This window comes from Mastomys coucha, unplaced genomic scaffold, assembly GCF_008632895.1.
Source record: "Mastomys coucha isolate ucsf_1 unplaced genomic scaffold, UCSF_Mcou_1 pScaffold23, whole genome shotgun sequence".
In the NCBI taxonomy this organism is placed as follows: domain Eukaryota; kingdom Metazoa; phylum Chordata; class Mammalia; order Rodentia; family Muridae; genus Mastomys; species Mastomys coucha.
The window spans coordinates 59,778,873-59,795,578 of record NW_022196906.1 but is presented as its reverse complement, the minus strand read 5'-3'; the positions used below and the strand labels follow the sequence as shown (position 1 = coordinate 59,795,578).

At 42.5% G+C, this 16,706-nt stretch overlaps 1 protein-coding gene across 2 annotated transcripts in view; it reads right to left on the bottom strand.

Moving 5' to 3' along the window:
* Window positions 1–13,650, bottom strand: part of Clpx (caseinolytic mitochondrial matrix peptidase chaperone subunit X) — a 41,694-nt gene extending 28,044 nt beyond the window's left edge. For both annotated transcript variants that reach the window (XM_031343814.1, XM_031343815.1), the window contains exons 1-3: window positions 13,272–13,650; window positions 4,720–4,880; window positions 2,402–2,519 (exon numbers count right to left, since the gene is read on the bottom strand). In XM_031343814.1, coding sequence (XP_031199674.1) covers window positions 2,402–2,519; window positions 4,720–4,880; window positions 13,272–13,350 — 358 coding nt within the window. In that variant the 5' untranslated portion in view covers window positions 13,351–13,650. The remainder of the gene's footprint in view (window positions 1–2,401; window positions 2,520–4,719; window positions 4,881–13,271) is intronic.
* Between the last annotated feature and the right edge of the window lie 3,056 nt (window positions 13,651–16,706).

Here is a 16,706-nt window from a genome sequence, read left to right as displayed (position 1 = left end):
ATGAACGGCTCTTTTCCATCATACATTTCCACTGGCATCGTGTTCTTGTCCAAGTAAGTACACAAGGCCAAGTAATGTTCTGAAACTATGAGCCAAAATAAATACTTCCTCTTTTTAATTTGTTCTGTTGGTACTGTGCCACAGAAACAAGGAGAGTACCTGACACAAATGCAGAGTGCAATGGCTGCAACAGGCCACACGGTCCACAAACCCTGAATAGTTACTGTTTGGTCTTTTCCAGCATGTTTGCTGACTCATGCTATATTGTATTTAAAAGAATTGTGAGGCCGGGTGGTGGTGGCGCACGCCTTTAATCCCAGCACTTGGGAGGCAGAGGCAGGTGGATTTCTGAGTTCGAGGCCAGCCTGGTCTACAGAGTGAGTTCCAGGACAGCCAGGGCTATACAGAGAAACCCTGTCTCGAAAAATCAAAAAAAAAAAAAAAAAAAAGAATTGTGAAGCAAGCATCTGCACATGGGTCTAGTACCTAGAATACATATGGAGCTCTTCAACATTCCATACCTCATTTAGAAATGAACAAAGTCTTCAAACAGTCATCTAGCCACAGAACACTCATGAACGGCCAAACGATAATACTAGGCATTATATACAGATCACTGGCAAAACACAAACTAAAACTACAAAATGAGTCATAATGGCAGTGCTCTTACAGAGTAGGTGACAAAAATCCCCAGATCCTACAATTTTACTTCATCATGTCAGATTTGTCTTAAAAACATGTTCAAGTCTACCACCTTCATTTTATACGGAGATCCAAACTACAATTTGCTCTACTTGGTTCTTTCTTTCACCAAGTAAGCCCATGAAAAATACTTCTTGTAGTCAAACTGTCCAGCAGAGCTACTTTAAAATTATTTTATGAGCAAGGCCAGTGATGCATGCACACCTTTAGTCCCAGCACTCAAAGTGGAACTTTGCCCAGAGGCAAACGCAGGCAGAGCTGTGTGTTTGAGGCCAGTCTGGTCTACACACTAAGTTCCAGGCCAATAGGAGCAATGTAGAAGACTCTGTCTCAAAAAAGACTTCCCGCTGGGCAGTGGTGGTGCACGCCTTTAATCCCAGCACTTGGGAGGCAGAGGCAGGTGGGTTTCTGAGTTTGAGGCCAGCCTGGTCTACAGAGTGAGTTCCAGGACAGCCAGGGCAATGCAGAGAAACCCGGTCTTGAACACCCTTCTCCCCCCAAAAAAGGGTTCCCAAAACTATAAAAATGCTAACTATGAAAATGTAACTACAAAGTATTGATATCAGAGTTAAAATGACTGTAATCCTATACTTAGGATCGTGGCGCTCAAGACCAGGAGTAGATAGCAAGACTGTCTCAAAGCTTGGGGAAAGAAAGGAAGAGGAGAGGGGGATGAAAAGAAAAGAAAAAAGAAAGAGGAATAAAGGAAGGGAATGGGGGGAAAGAAAAACAAAGAAAGAAGCTTGTGACAGGGGCACCGGAAGGCTGACACTGGTGTAGTGCAGTTTCCCTTGATTATAATTCGCTCTAAAGCATGTAGGTAATGAGGCATTTGATGTAATGCACTTTACTCTTACAGCTCAGAGCACTATCAGAAGTAGCCTGAACCATTAACAATCACCAAACATTTCCTAAAAGCGAGAGTTCTCGCTTCTCGTACATCAGTGCCCAGAAGAAATTACCTTAATACATAAATGATTGAACTTCCTGGCATATGAGCTACTTAATAAAGTTGTGATGGCTTGTATATGCTTGGGCCAGGGAGTGGCACTATTAGGAAGTGTGGGCTTGTTGGACTAGGTGTGTCACTGTGAGTGTGGACTTACGACACTCATCCTAGCTCCTGGAAGCTAGTCTTCTACTAGCAGTCTTCAGATGAAGATCTAGAAAACTCTCAGCTCTGCCTGTACCATGCTTGCCTGCATGCTACCATGCTCCCACCTTGATGATAATGGACTGAATCCCTGAACTTGTAAGCTAGCCCCAATTAAATGTTGTCCTTTATAAGACTGGCCTTCCTTGGTCATGGTGTCTGCTCACAGCAGTAAAACCAAGAGAAAAGTATTTGAAGACTATAACAATATAGTATAAATAAGTCTTGGAGTTTCTAAAGCCCAATGAATACACTCAGGAAAACTCACAAAATCCAAATCTGAAATGAATATATTGAAGCAAACTAAGCAAATATTTTCTCTCTTCCTTTCAGAATGCAAAGTGCTTCCAGTCCTAGGAATTTTTAGTGTTTATAGAACATTTAGAGAATCACAATCTCAGGACAAAAATCATTCTGGTTTATATAACATATAATTTCTATATAAATTATATATATGTCATTATACATTATTATACAATTATATTATGTATAATTTCTATACATTCAACGGCCTGTAGCAAGAGGGAAGAAAATCACAATACTCACACACAAAGGTCTCTACATGTGTGCACACGTCACCACACTTAGGACAGCGGAGCTGGTTTCCACCTTTCCCAGAATTCCCAGAGCCTGATTTCTTACTGCTTCCTTCAGTTACTGATTTCTAATGTTCACAAAAGAGAAAAAGACAGTAAATCATTTGTTTCATGTAGTTTAGCTATAAACAACAATTTGTATTAATCTTAAAATTTTTTAATTTCGGGCTGGAGAGATGGGTCAGTGGTTAAGAGCACTGAGATCAATTCCCAGCAACCACATGGTGGCTCACAATTATCTGTAATGGGGATCCAATGCCCTCTTCTGGTGTATCTGAAGACAGCAATAGTGTACTCACATACATAAATCTTTAAAAATTTTTTTTTTACAATTTCCATGCTGGAAATATCAGTATGGTTTGTATCTACTGCCACTGGTGTCAAAAGATCTACCAAAAAAATAAAATCAGTCCTAGTTACTATATATTTACCGAAAGCCATTTTTTAAAAAAATATATTTTTAAAAAATATATAATGTATGGTATATATACAATGTACACACACAGACACATATTTCTTTGGTGTTTTGAGACTGGGTTTCACTGTGTAGCCCTTGCTGTCCTGGAACATACTTTGTAGACCAAGGTGGCCTCGAAATCACAGAGATCCACCTGCCCCTGCTTCCTAAGTGCTGGGACTAAAGGTGTGCACCATCACTGCCCAGCTAATGATTCTCATTTTAAATGAGATTTTTAAAAAGTTACTTATAGGAATAATCCATGCTGGTGGTTCATACCTATAATCTCAGTGCTCAAAAGATTAGATTAGGAGACTTGCCAAATATTTGAACTCACTCTATAGACCAGGCTGGCTCTGAGCTCACAGAAAGCCACCTACCTCTTCCTCCAAGAGTTAAGATTGAAGCTGTGCATACCACCACCCAGCTTAAATCTTTATTTTAAAATTTTATGTGTATTGGCTTTTTTTCTTAAAGATTTGTTCATTATATTAATATAATAATATTTACTATTAATATTATTATATTAAGTACATTGTAGCTGTCTTCAGATGCACCAGAAGAGGGCATCAGATCTCATGATGGGATTTGAACTCAGGACCTCTAGAAGACCAGTCAGTGCTCTTAACCACTAAGCCATCTTCCCAGCCCTATGTATTTGGCTTTTTTTTTTTTTTGCCTGCACACCACATATGTGTAGTGTCTGTGGAGGACAGAAGAGGACATCAGATCCCTAGGACTGGAGTTATAGTTGTGAGCTGCCATGTGGGTGCTGGGAATTGACGCTCAATCCTATGGAAAAGTAGCCCGCCCTTCCTTCCTTCCTTCCTTCCTTCCTTCCTTCCTTCCTTCCTTCCTTCCTTCCTTCCTTCCGTTTTTTGGTTTTCCAGACAGAGTTTCTGTGTGTTGCCCTGGCTATCCTGGAACTCACTCTGTGGTTCTAAAACTGGCCTCAAACTCTAAAAGATCCCCCTGCCAGGCAGTGGTGGGTCATGCCTTTAATCCCAGCACCTGGGAGGAAGAGGCAGGTGGATTTCTGAGTTCGAGGCCAGCCTGATTACAGAGTGAGTTTCAGGACAGCCAGGGCTATACAGAGAAACCGTGTCTCTGAAAACAAAACAAATAAAAGATCCCCCTGCCTCTACATCCCAAGGGCTGTGTTTAAAGGTGTGAACCACCACCGCCAGTAGCAGCCATTTCTTAAACACTTACAGCAGTTAGATTTGTGTATGAAAATGGATATTCTTCACTCCGTCTGACTAATTATGCCATTATTTAATGACAGTTTATGCTTAGGCTATTAGAACTTTACTCTCTCTTACTAAGTACAATGAGTATATAAGTATAATACAAATTAAGCACTGAATAAGCTGGGCATGGTGGGCACTGAGGAGGTTGAAGTGAGAGGATCCCATGCCAGTGTTGCCTGGGTTACTCAGCAAGTTGCAGGGCAGCCTAAGTCACAGAAAACTGCCTCAGAAAAATAAAACTAACCAACCGAATACAAAATAAGATCAACTCAGATCGTTTTATGTAATTCATTATTTCCTACAGAGCACATTTAAACTAACAGAATACATAACACTATTATTATATTTAGCTTTTTTTTTTTTCTTTTTCGAGATAGTGTTTCTCTATATAGCCCTGGCTGTCCTGGAACTCACTCTGTAGACCAGGCTGGCTTCAAACTCTGAGATCCACCTGCCTCTGCCTCCCAAGTGCTGAGATTAAAGGCATGTGCCACCACCGCCCGGCTATATTTAGCTTTTTAAAGATGGGAAATGTATAGATGATAGTAAGACAAAAATAACCTTATTTCCATCTCCAGAGCCATCCTTGTTTGCCCCATCTTTTGAGGCAAAGTATGCTGGTGTTTCTGAAAAGGTTCTAAGAGGAGCTCTGCGCAGAATCTGAGTGTCCAAGGTCCCCAGTCTTCCTAAAATTGGCACGTGAATGCGCCCACAAGAAATACCTGGAGGGAGAAGGAAGTCTGTTAATTTTCATACCAATGCTGGCATGTCTCAATAAATTCCCAGGTGCTCCATGGTTAAAAGCACTGGCTGCTCTCCCAGAGGACCTATGTTTGAGTCCTAGCAACCACTGTTCCAAGACTTCTAATCACCTCTTCTGCTCTCTGAAACACTAGACACATACATGGCACACATACATTCAACCAAGTACATTTACCCACATAAAATAAAATCTTAAAATGAACAAAGTCCTGGCAAATAAAAGTTGAACACAAAAAAGTTGAAACATGCTAGCTCTCCCAGAAAAGCTAAACACTGAGGGAAAAAGTGCTTCCATAAACAAGCCAGGTCGCTGGATGACTCCATAAAAATGCACTGTTTTCAGATGAATTTTTTTTAAGATTTATTTATTTATTTATATGGAAGTACACTGTAGCTGTCTTCAGACACACCAGAAGAGGGCATCAGATCCCATTACAGATGGTTGTGAGCCACCATGTGAATGCTGGGATTTAAACTCAGGACCTTCAGAAGAACAATCAGTGCTCTTAACCACTGAGCCATCTTCCCAGCCCCCAAATCAATTCTTTAAAAAGCAAGATCATATAAGTCATAATAACCTGTGGCTCTTTTAAAATATGACAGGAGTTTCAGCATACTTACTATACCTGCAAGTTTAAAAATGTGTATTTTTTGTGTACTATTTGTACCTTGAAGATAAACATATCATGACAGCTTTTGTCTCTTTGATTACTTGAAGGTTGTATCACATCTTTCAAAAATTGCACGTTTCTCCACTTACATGGTTGTTGGGTTCTCTCAGTGGAGAATCTGAGAGTGATCAGAATGGTGTTAGGGGTGGAGGAATGACAGTTTGGGTTGAGCAGCATTTTAGTTTTACAAAAGAAGATTATAGACATGGATGGTGGTAATGGTTTAACAGCACTGTAAAATGTACAGCTGGCAAGATGGCTCAGTGGGTAAAGGTAGTTGATGTGCAAGCCTGAAGAACAGAGGCTTCAGGTTGGCTCCTGAAACCTTTATGAAAATGAAAGAAGAAAATTGACTCTAGGGAGGCAGAGGCCGGTGGATCTCTGAGTTCAAGGCCAGCATGTTCTACAAAACAAGTACCCTATTTCTAAATAAATAAATAAATAAATAAATAAATAAAGGAAAGAAAGGAAAGAAAGGACAAAAGGAGCTGACTCTACAAAGATGTCCTCTGGCCTCCACAGATGTGCTATGGCTTATAAACCCATAAGCACACATCACAGATACATACAAATTATAATAATTAAAAAATATTTAGTGGGGCTGGTGAGATGGCTCAGCGGGTAAGAGCACTGACTGCTCTTCCGAAGGTCCTGAGTTCGGATCCCAGCAACCACATGGTGGCTCACAACCACCCGTAATGAGATCTGACGCCCTCTTCTGTTCAGACGCTACAATGAATTACGCTCACAATGTACTCATACACATAAAATAAATAAAAATAAATGTTTTTAAAAAAAAATATTTAGTATGTATTTAATATTCTGAAGTATACATTTTTAAGTGGTGCACACTTTTAATCCCAGTCTTTGACACATAGTTCAAGGCCAGCTTGGGCTACTTTTAACACCTTGTCTCAAAAGAAACACACAAAACACACACACACACACACACACAGAGAAACAAATACACACAAAGTGGCACATGCCTTTAGCTTGCAATTCTAGCACTCAGGAAACTAGGCAGGAGAATTCCTAGCTGGAGATTAGCCTGGGCTATACAATGAGAAAAAAATAAAACCAGGCTAGAATCATAACACAGGCTTGTAATCCTAGTACTTAGGTGATGCAAGAGGATCAGTCCAAGGTCATACTCAGATACATACAGTGTTTGAAGTCAGCCTGGCTATATTAAGACTGTTTCAAATCACTAAAAACAAGGCTAGCGAGCAATGGCTCAGTGGTTAAGAGACTTGCTACTCTCCCAGAAGATCCAAAGTACAGTTCACAACTCTAACTCCATGAGACCTAAAGTCCTCTTCCTAGTCACTGAGAGTACATCATATACTCACACAGACACAGTCTGACGGACACAGACAGAGAGACAGACACAGAGAGAGAGAGAGAGAGAGAGGGATAGAGAGAGGGAGGGAGGGAGGGAGGGAGGAAGGGAGGGAGGGAGAAAGGTTTCAAAAAGAAAGGGAGGAAAGACGCCTCAGGAGTTAAGAGCACTAACTTCCAGTTCAAAGCTCAGAATCATTTGTAACTTCAGTTCCAGGGGATCTGAAACTTTTGGTGATCGAGAATACTGCATACATATAATGCAGACATACATGCAAGCAAAATACTTAAAAAGCAAATAAAAATCATTTTTAAAAAAACCAGCAAAAGAGCTGGAGAGATGGCTCAGCAGTTAAAGAGCACTGACTGCTCTTCCAGAGGTCCTGAGTTCAATTCCCAGCAACCACATGGTGGCTCACAACCATCTGTAATTGGGTTCGATGCCCTCTTCTGGTGTGTCTGAAGAGAGCAACCGTGTACTCACATACATAAAATAAATACATCTTTAAAAAAAAAAAAAAAACTAAAATTATAGCATGCACTGGCATTCTCCACATTTGGGAGATAGAGGCAGAAAGATCAAGTCAAGTTTATCCTCTGCTACATATTGAGTTTGAAGCCAGCCTGGACTAACAATGCTGGTTTAAAAACAAAGAACACCATTATAAATAAACTTACTTTAGTGAAAAGTCTTATAGGAAAAGGAACCATTTTAAAAGTATTATTTATTTTTGTTTTGACAGGGTTTCTTTGTATAGCCCTGGCTGTCCTGGAACTCACTCTGTAGACCAGGCTGGCCTCGAACTCAGAAATCCACTTGCCTCTGCCTCCCAACTGCTAGAATTAAAGGTGTGTGCCACCACTGCCTGGCAGTTTTTGTTTTTTTAACACAAGGTTTCTCTGTATAGCCCTTGCTGTCCTGGAACTGGCTCTGTAAACCAGGCTAGCCTCCAACTCAGAAATCTACCTACTTCAGCCTCCTGAGTGCTGGGATTCAAGTGTGCACTAGCTTAAAGTATATCTGTATTCCTCTCTTGATGGACATTATGTGGCTCTTGAGCTGTCTTTTACCTTTTCTTTTTTTAAAGGTAAGTCTCCTTATGTAGTACTCCCTCACCTGGAACTCAGTATGTAAACCAGGAAGACCTTGACTTGGCTCTTGGAGATCCCCTTGCCTATGCCTCCTGATTCCTGGGATTAAAGGTATACACCATCATACCCGACTGTTTTTTCCTTTTTCTTCATTTATTATTACTGTGTATCTGTGTATGATGTGTATGTGGGGGTATATATGCCATGGTGTGGATGCGGAGGTCAGAGGACAACTTTGTGCAGTCCTCCTGACTTTAGCTGGGTTTCAAGAAACAAACTATGATTGAACAAAGAGGTGAATGCCCTTTGATTAAAAATTCTATGTCTTTTTCTGCCATCTTCCCTCACCATCAACTGTCCACTGGCCTCCATAAGCACAGTATGACGATATATGTGCACATACACACCCCTGCACACACTCAAATAAATAAAATTTTTCAAGAAGGAAATGGTGGGCAGAAGAACAGCAAGATGTTTAGGTCCAGCCCAGACTGTAATATGAAAATGTGTGATTCTGACTTGTAAGACTCTTAGGATTTATGGCCTACTTTGATAATTAAAGAAAATGCCATTTTTCAGCTAAAGATTAGAGGAAATAAGGTTTAGAGAAACCTGAATCCTACCTATTGACCCTTGAAGTACCTGTGAACGTCAGGTGAAAAACCCCTGAAAGCTAGGGAAGTATTTTTGTACATTTTGCAACATTGTTTGGCAGTAATGATAAACGCCAGTTAAAAGTTAAACCATCAAGCCGGGCAGTGATGGCGCTCACCTTTAATCCCAGCACCTAGGAGGCAGAGGCAGGCAGATTTCTGAGTTCAAGGACAGCCTGCTCTACAGTTCCAGGATAGCCAGGGCTACACAAAGAAATCCTGTCTTGAAAAACCGAAAAAAGTTAAACTATCTATGAACATCTGTCATACAGATAAAGCCTTTCGAGTTTCAGAGCAGCTGTCTTCTAATAATAAAATAAGGGACCTTTATTTTAAGGTTGTTAGGAAGTAGGAGAAAGCTAGGCCTGGTGTACTGGCTGGTTTTGTGTGTTAACTTGACACAGGCTGGAGTTATCACAGAGAAGGGAGCTTCACTTGGGGAAGTGCCTCCATGAGACCCAGCCGTGGGGCATTTTCTCAATTAGTGATCAAGGGGGTAGAGCCCCTTATGGGTGGTGCCATCACTGGGCTAGAAGTCTTGGGTTCTCTAAGAGAGCAGACTGAGCAAGCCAGAGGAAGCAAGCCAGTAAGGAACATCCCTCCATGGCCTCTGCGTCAGCTCCTGCTTCCTGACCTGCTTGAGTTCCAGTCCTGACTTCCTTTGGTGATCAACAGCAATGTGGAAGTGTAAGCTGAATAAACCCTTTCCTCTCCAACTTGCTTCTTGGTCATGATGTTTGTGCAGGAATAGAAACCCTGACTAAAACACCTGGTAACACAGAACTGAGTCCCAGCTGCTTTGATGGCCTGAGGCAGGAGAATGGCAAGTTCAAGGCCTACAAGGGTTACAAAGAAAACTTGGTGAAGCATTGTCTCAAAACAAAATATTCTTAAAGGGCCAAGCCTTGCCTAGCATGTATAAGACCCTTGGTTCAATGTCCCACTATGGCAAAAACAAAAGAAATACAAAGAGTGATCCACAGCTGATACAGGAGAACCATGGGTTTGACAGCAGCTCAAATACACAGTGAGTTCTAGGAAAGCATCAGCTACACAGTGAAACCTTGTCTCAAAACAACGATGTAATTTACTTTTTAAATTCTATAAATTCTGCCAGTGGTGGCACATGCCTTTAATCCCAGCACTTGGGAGGCAGAGGCAAGAGGATTTCTGAGTTCAAGGCCAGCCTGGTCTACAGAGTGAGTTCTAGGACAGCCAGAGCTAAACAGAGAAACCCTGTCTCGAAAAAACAAAAAACAAAATTCAATAAATTGTGTATGGGTGATTTATGTGCATGTAGATCTGTTACCACATATGTGCTGTGAAGACCAGAGGCAGGTGGTGAGATCCCTAGAAGTCTAGTTAAGGATGCTGGGAACTGCACTTAGGTCTTCTGAAAGAACAGCCAGTTCTCTTTGGAGCAAAATCTCCAGCCACAACTTATTCAGCTTTTAAATATTATACTTAACATACATTTACTTAATACATATTTAAATGATTTTTTTTTTCCCTTTTGGGGGCTAAGCTTTCACTTTATAGCCCAGACTGGCTTAAATACCATAGCAACCCTCCAAAATGTTGAGGTTATTGGCATGAGCCAACATCATATCTACCGTTTTGTTTTTTGAGACTGTTTTCATATAACCCAGACTAGTGTGAATTCTCTATGCAGCTGATGTTGGCCTTGAGTCCCAGATCCTCCCTGGAGTCTTCATTTTTAACTAAGGAATCTGCAAAACTTTACAAATAATCTAGCTTTAAAAAAAGAAAGAAAGAAAGAAAGAAACTGGGCTGGTGAGATGACTCACCAGGTTAAGAGCACAAACTGCTCTTCCGAAGGTCCTGAGTTCAAATCCCAGTAACCACATGGTGGCTCACAACCACCCAAGATCTGACGCCCTCTTCTGGTGTGTCTGAAGATGACTATAGTGTACTTATTTATAATAATAAATAAATCTTTAAAAACAAAACAAACAAAAAACCTATTTTACTTAGCATGAAAGAATAAATGATAGGAGAAAATAGTCTCAAAAAAGATGAAAAATTATCTCTTTTAGTAACAGTATTTTAAGTGCATATAACAACTGGTGAAATTAAAGAAAATATCCAATAAAAGAAAAAAAAACTGGTGAAATAGAAAATAAAGCTATAGCCTCGTGCAAGTCTGGCCTCTTCCCTCTAACACAAATTGGAAAAAAAGAAAAAGCCCTCAACTTAACAAGTGCTTACTACATTTATTAATTTATGCTTAGATTTTTATTTTATGCACTTTGCTTCATGAGTTCTAAGTACTGTTTAATAAGAAGTAACATCATTACTGTAATATTCCTTAGGTTTAAAAATATCTGATGCATTTTTCCATTCTGCTATCCAAGAAAGAAAAGAAATCTTAAATTCTCTGAAGGCCAGAGATATAGCTCAAGGGGAAAGCTCCAGCCCGGCACACGCAAGGCAGTGGATTCAATCCTCAGTACAAAAAACAAAAAAGCTTGAGGAAGTAGGCCTGCCTGTGAAAGACTGATTCCAGCACTTCACTGGCAAGGTGAAGGAATAATTCCTTCAAGTTCAAGGCAGCCTGGTCTACCCAGGAAAACTGCTAAAATAAAAATGCTTCAACTATTCACTCTGCCCTACTTAATCTATTATATTTGACTAGCAAAAACAAGGGGAGGGAGGGAGGGAAGAAGGAAAAGAAGAAAGGAGGGAGGAAGGGAGGGAGGGAGGAAAGAGGGAAGGAGAAACAGGACTAAAAATTAAGGTAGGTGTAGTATATAATCAAGAACACTGTGGGTGCCAACATGTTTGGCCTCTTTATTCAGACCATTTTATGGAATGACACCCTTTGTCTTTCTTGTTGGTTGGTTTGGTTTTGAAGACGGGGTGTCTGTGTAGCCCTGGCTGCCCTAGAACTCACTCTGTAGACCAGGCTGGCCTGCCTGCACCTCAGGTGCTGGGGTTAAAGGCCAGACATGACAGCCTGGTTGAAGTTGCATCCTTTGTACAATGATTGAACTGAAGGAAGTCAGAAATTGAAGAAGTTATATCAATTCTACAATTCTCCCACTGTCCCTGAGAAGTTAAATACTGAAGTACTTCTGAATGTACACACATAAAATGCAAAGTAACCCCATACATGTCAAGCACATTTAAAATTTGCCTGTCTGCTCTTCAGGACTCTACTCTCTTTCTACCTTATAGGTCCAGGGTTGAAGTCAGGTTGTGAGACTCTGAAGCAAATGCTTTTATTTGCTAAGCTATCTTTCCAACCCACTTGTCAAGTCCATTTAAAAAATATATTAAGTCAGCTGGGCGTGGTGGCGTAGGCCTTTAATCCTAGCAATTGGAGACTGAAGCAGGTAGCTCTGAATCCAAGGCCAAGACTAGTCTACAGAGTTCCAGAGGCCCGGCTTGCCCCCATCTAAAGATTGCTGGAACTACAGTCTGTGCTATAACCTCCAGGCTGACTCCAGGAATTCTGTGACTAAATCTTATCAAGAACTCCTCCCATCTAAAACATTTACCCTTTTTAATGCTGTTGCCTACTTTACATAATTTAAGCATGAGGAATTTAATAGCCCTAGTTCCAAACAATAAGACCTTAAGCCCTTAATGAATGTATGTCAAACAATACATTAAAAATTATGTTTCTAGTGTTTACAAATCAAGCCTCTGGAACTGGGACATTTCCTTGAAGTGTGGCAATGTTTTAAGAATAAATCTTACACTTACGTGTCAATACTAAATGCTTCCACCTATGTTACTCCACTTCATGTGTATTATAAGCTGCCAATTATACTTAGTAAACAATGATTTTTTTAGTCCAAAAAAAAAAAAAAAAAAAAAAAAGGAAAACAGCTCCTATTGATCTAAAGGTCATCACGAAAAGACATTAAGTTCAGAGTCTAACTTTAAAGACCTAGCCTCACAATCTGATATGCATAGACTTGAGGGAGAGAAAAACGGGTTTCATTCCCGGAATCTCTTGGCAGGTGTGCACTCTGTCACAGGTCCTGATGAATAGAGAAGCAAAGTAAACAAGAGCCACTCTTATGAAGCTGATCCCAGCTGTCAAACTGGGGAAGCCGGTGAACGACTGTTGCTATGTTTAAGTATTTGAGGAATTCCAGCGGTCGTTTCCCCCCACCTGTCCGCTGCTTTCTTGGGACCCCAAGTTTGCCAAATATCTGGAAGGCCAGCGAGTTGTGTTTACGTCCCGTCCAGTCGTCGCCGACCGCACAATGACATGACACCCTTTCGCTGCCCGTCCAGGCGACTAGCCAGACAACCGAGCACGCAGAGACTCCCCAAAAGTGACAAGCCCCAAGCAGGGCTGCATGGGGGTCACTTTTTAACGAGTGAGTGCCGCACTCCGTTCCTCTCCTTGAGTTGAGGCGAGATGGCCCCGTTCCAGCCCCAAACTCCGAAGGCCTGAGAGCTCACAGGCGGGCGATAGCCCACTGGATTTCCTTCCAATACGACTGCCAGGTACTCCGGAGGCTCGCAGCGCCTCGCAGCCGTCCAGCCCTCCTCCCCGGGGTCCCCACCGGCTCACTCGCCGGAAGTCAGAACGGGCACGGGCTCGGGACTACTTCGTTACCTCTCTGCGCGGAGGTGAGCGAGGTGGTGAGAAGCCGGGCGGCCGCAGCGCCGCAGGTACAAGCGCCGCAACTGGACATCTCCGCGGGGCCTAGGCCAGGACGGCGCGCCCTGAGGATCGAGGGGGCTCAGCGGCCCGATCGTGCCGCTCGAGTGTTACGCTGACTGGCTCCGCTCCCTTCCGCCGGTTCTATGCTGGCGCAGCGTTTTCCCCACAAGGGAGCCAGGCCCGGGCGATCGCAGCGTCCCACCGCCTTCCACTCACCGAAGTAGACGCCTCCCCCTCCTCCCCTCCCTCCTACTCTCCCCCATTCCCCGCCCACCCCGACCGGGGAGCGTGCGCGCGCTTGCGTCCTAGACCCGGGAGCGGGCTTGGGTTTACGCTGCGCATGCGTGGAGACTAACGCGAGGCCACAGAATGGGGTGGTAACCTGGGCACCAATGAGCGCGCTACGGCAAGCGGCGAACCCAAAGTTTTGCGGTCGCCCAATTTCTCAGGAAGTGCCTTTATTCTGATGTTAAAAAAGTTTTAGACCCAAAGAGACACGTGTCGTGTCGGGAGTTGCCCCTACGCTTCTTTGGAGCAGGGGAAATAAAAGTGAACAAAGGTGAGGCTCTTTTTTAAGTGATCCGAAGACTGAGAATGTAGTTCAGTGGTAAAGACCATAATCCCATATAATAAATATAAATAGACAGTAACCACCAGGCACCTGCATTTCCGCAAGTTCCTTCCTTCATGGACTCTATATCCTGGCTTCCTTTATGTTCTGTTACATTTCACTTGCAGCATGGAAATGGTCCCTTAATCCCACTCCCACTCCCAGCAACAAGTTGGATAGAGACAGCTTTCCTTGCTCTTTCAAGCTTTGTGATGATAAAGTTTTCAGTTGCTGCTAGAACTCCCTCTGTAGACTAGGCTGACCTCGAATTTAAGAGATCTGCCTCTGCCACCATATGGTTTTTATTTGGGTTTGATCTGGGGCTTATGCCAGAGTAATTGTCCTTTTTTTTTTTTTTTTTTTTTTTTTTGTATATGAATCTCATCAACTCTAAATGCCAAATTGCCAGGTAGCCCAGAACTCGTTATGTAGCCGAAAATGGCTTTGAACATCTGATGTTTGTGCTCCACCTCTAGATGATTGAGATTACAGAGTTTCGCCACACCCTACTGGAACCTTTAGATAGAAACTGCGAGGAAAGAGAATCAAGCCAGGATCAACACCAGTGTCAATCTCCAGCCAGAGAAGTAACTTCCAGTTCCCTGAGGTCTAACTCATAGAAGGGGAATTCTAGGTGGTTCATACCACAGGGTTCTTTCTTGGGGAGCTGACTCCTGCTAACACCTCATGGTAAAGTTGCAGAGACAGAAGAGAATTCCTGTCTTTCTTCACTAAGACCCACTCCTTCCTCTGCTGCATCCATGAATACAATCGTGAAGAGAGACTCTGAAGTTCTCTCGGTACATTGCTTTCGAGCCATGTTCTTAGACTCAGAAGCTCTCCCTCCATGGATGCTGTGAGGGAGCCAAGTGGCCTTTTCTCTGTCTGCCTTCTCCTATATACTACCTTAAGCACAACAAGAGAAGCTATGGTTTTTTGTTTTTGTTTTGTTTTGTTTTTCGATTTTTTGAGACAGGGTTTCTCTGTATAACCCTGGCTATCCTGGAACTCACTCTGTAGACCAGGCTGGCCTTGAACTCAGAAATCGCCTGCCTCTGCCTCCCAAGTGCTGGGATCAAAGGTGTGCGCCACCACTGCCTGGCTGAGAAGTTATGTTTTTATCTGTTTTATTTATTGGGATTTTATTTGGAAATAGTCTTTCTGCATTAAAACAGTGTTTGGAATTCATGACTCTAGGACATACATCTCCTTTCAAAAATAAGCCAACATTGGCCCCATGTGGTGGTGCACACCTTTAATCCCAGCACTGGGGAGGCAGAGTCAGGCAAATTTGATGAGTATGAGGTCAGTTTGATCAACAAACTGAGTTCCAGGACAGCCAGGGCTACAAAGAGAAACTGTCTCAAAACCAAAACAAACAAGCAGATGTGACAGAGTGGAGGTGGGGGGACTTTTAATGCCTTTAATATCAGCAGGCTGATTTAGAGAGAAATCAGGTAACTACCAACAGGTAGATCAGTATTCTGCTGATTCTTAGGGTGTATCAATGGACAATGAGCACTGAAACGCTGTGCTCCAGGGGACTGAATAGACAGCTCAGTGATTAAGAGCACTCCTCTTGCAGGCGGGCCCAAGGTCAGGTCGCACCTACAACTTCAGATCCTGTAACTTCAGATCCAGGAGGTTTTGATGCCTTCCCTCTTCTGGCCTTTTAGGGAGAGGGGGAGAAAGGAGAGAGGGTACACACTCTCACATTTTTTTAAAGTCTTCAATTCATGTATATGAACATTCTGCCTGCACAAATGTGTGTGTATCACATGTGTGCCTGTCGGATCCCCTGGACCTTGGGTTATGCATGGCTGTGAATCACCATGTGGGTGATGGGAGCCTGGTACCTCTGCAAGAGCAACGTGCTCTTAAATGCTGAGTCATCTCTCCAGTTCTAAAAATATTTTCTAAAAGACAAGCAGCAAAGCCAGGTGGTGGTGGTCCATGCCTTTAATCCTTTAATCCATGCATTTGGGATTAAAGAGTCAGGTGGATTTCTCTGAGTTCAAGCCCAGCCTGGTCTACAGATGGAGCTTCAGGACGGTCAAGGCTACAAGGAGAAACACTGTCTCAAAAAAAAAAAAAAAAAAAAAAAAAAAAGAAAGAAAGAAAGAAAGAAAGAAAGAAGAAAAAGAAGAAAAGAAAAAGAGAAAAAGAAAAAAATCATGTATATGGGTGTTTTGCCTGCATGTTGTATGTGCACCATGTGCATATAATGTCCAAAGAGGCCAGAAGAAGATACTGTCAAATCCTTTGGGACTGGAGTTATTATAACTGTGAGCAGCCCTGTATGTGGGTACTGGGAAAGAGCCCAGGTCCTCTGGAAAAGCAGCCATCTCTCCAACACTACTACCTCCTCCTTTTATATAAAAGTATTGACCATCACTCTTCATCATTGTAATTACTAAAAAAGTTATTCTCCTGGCTTCTGCTGATCCAGTGACCCAAAAATAGCTATGATTAAGCCCACATATAGCCGAGCAGTGGTGGCACACTCCTTTAATCTCAGCACTTGGGAGGCAGAGGCAGGTGAATTTCTGTGTTCAAGGCCAGCCTGGTCTACAGAGTGAGTTCCAGGCAGCCAGGGCTACACAGAGAAACCCTGTCTGGGGGGGTGGGGGCACATATAAGGACTGAGTTGAGTCCAGAAAAAGCATACAGATCAATAATTTATATTACAATTTTTTTTGGGGGGGGCGGGTTTCGAGATAGGGTTTCTCTGTATAGCCCTGGCTGTCCTGGAACTCACTCTGTAGACCAGGCTGGCC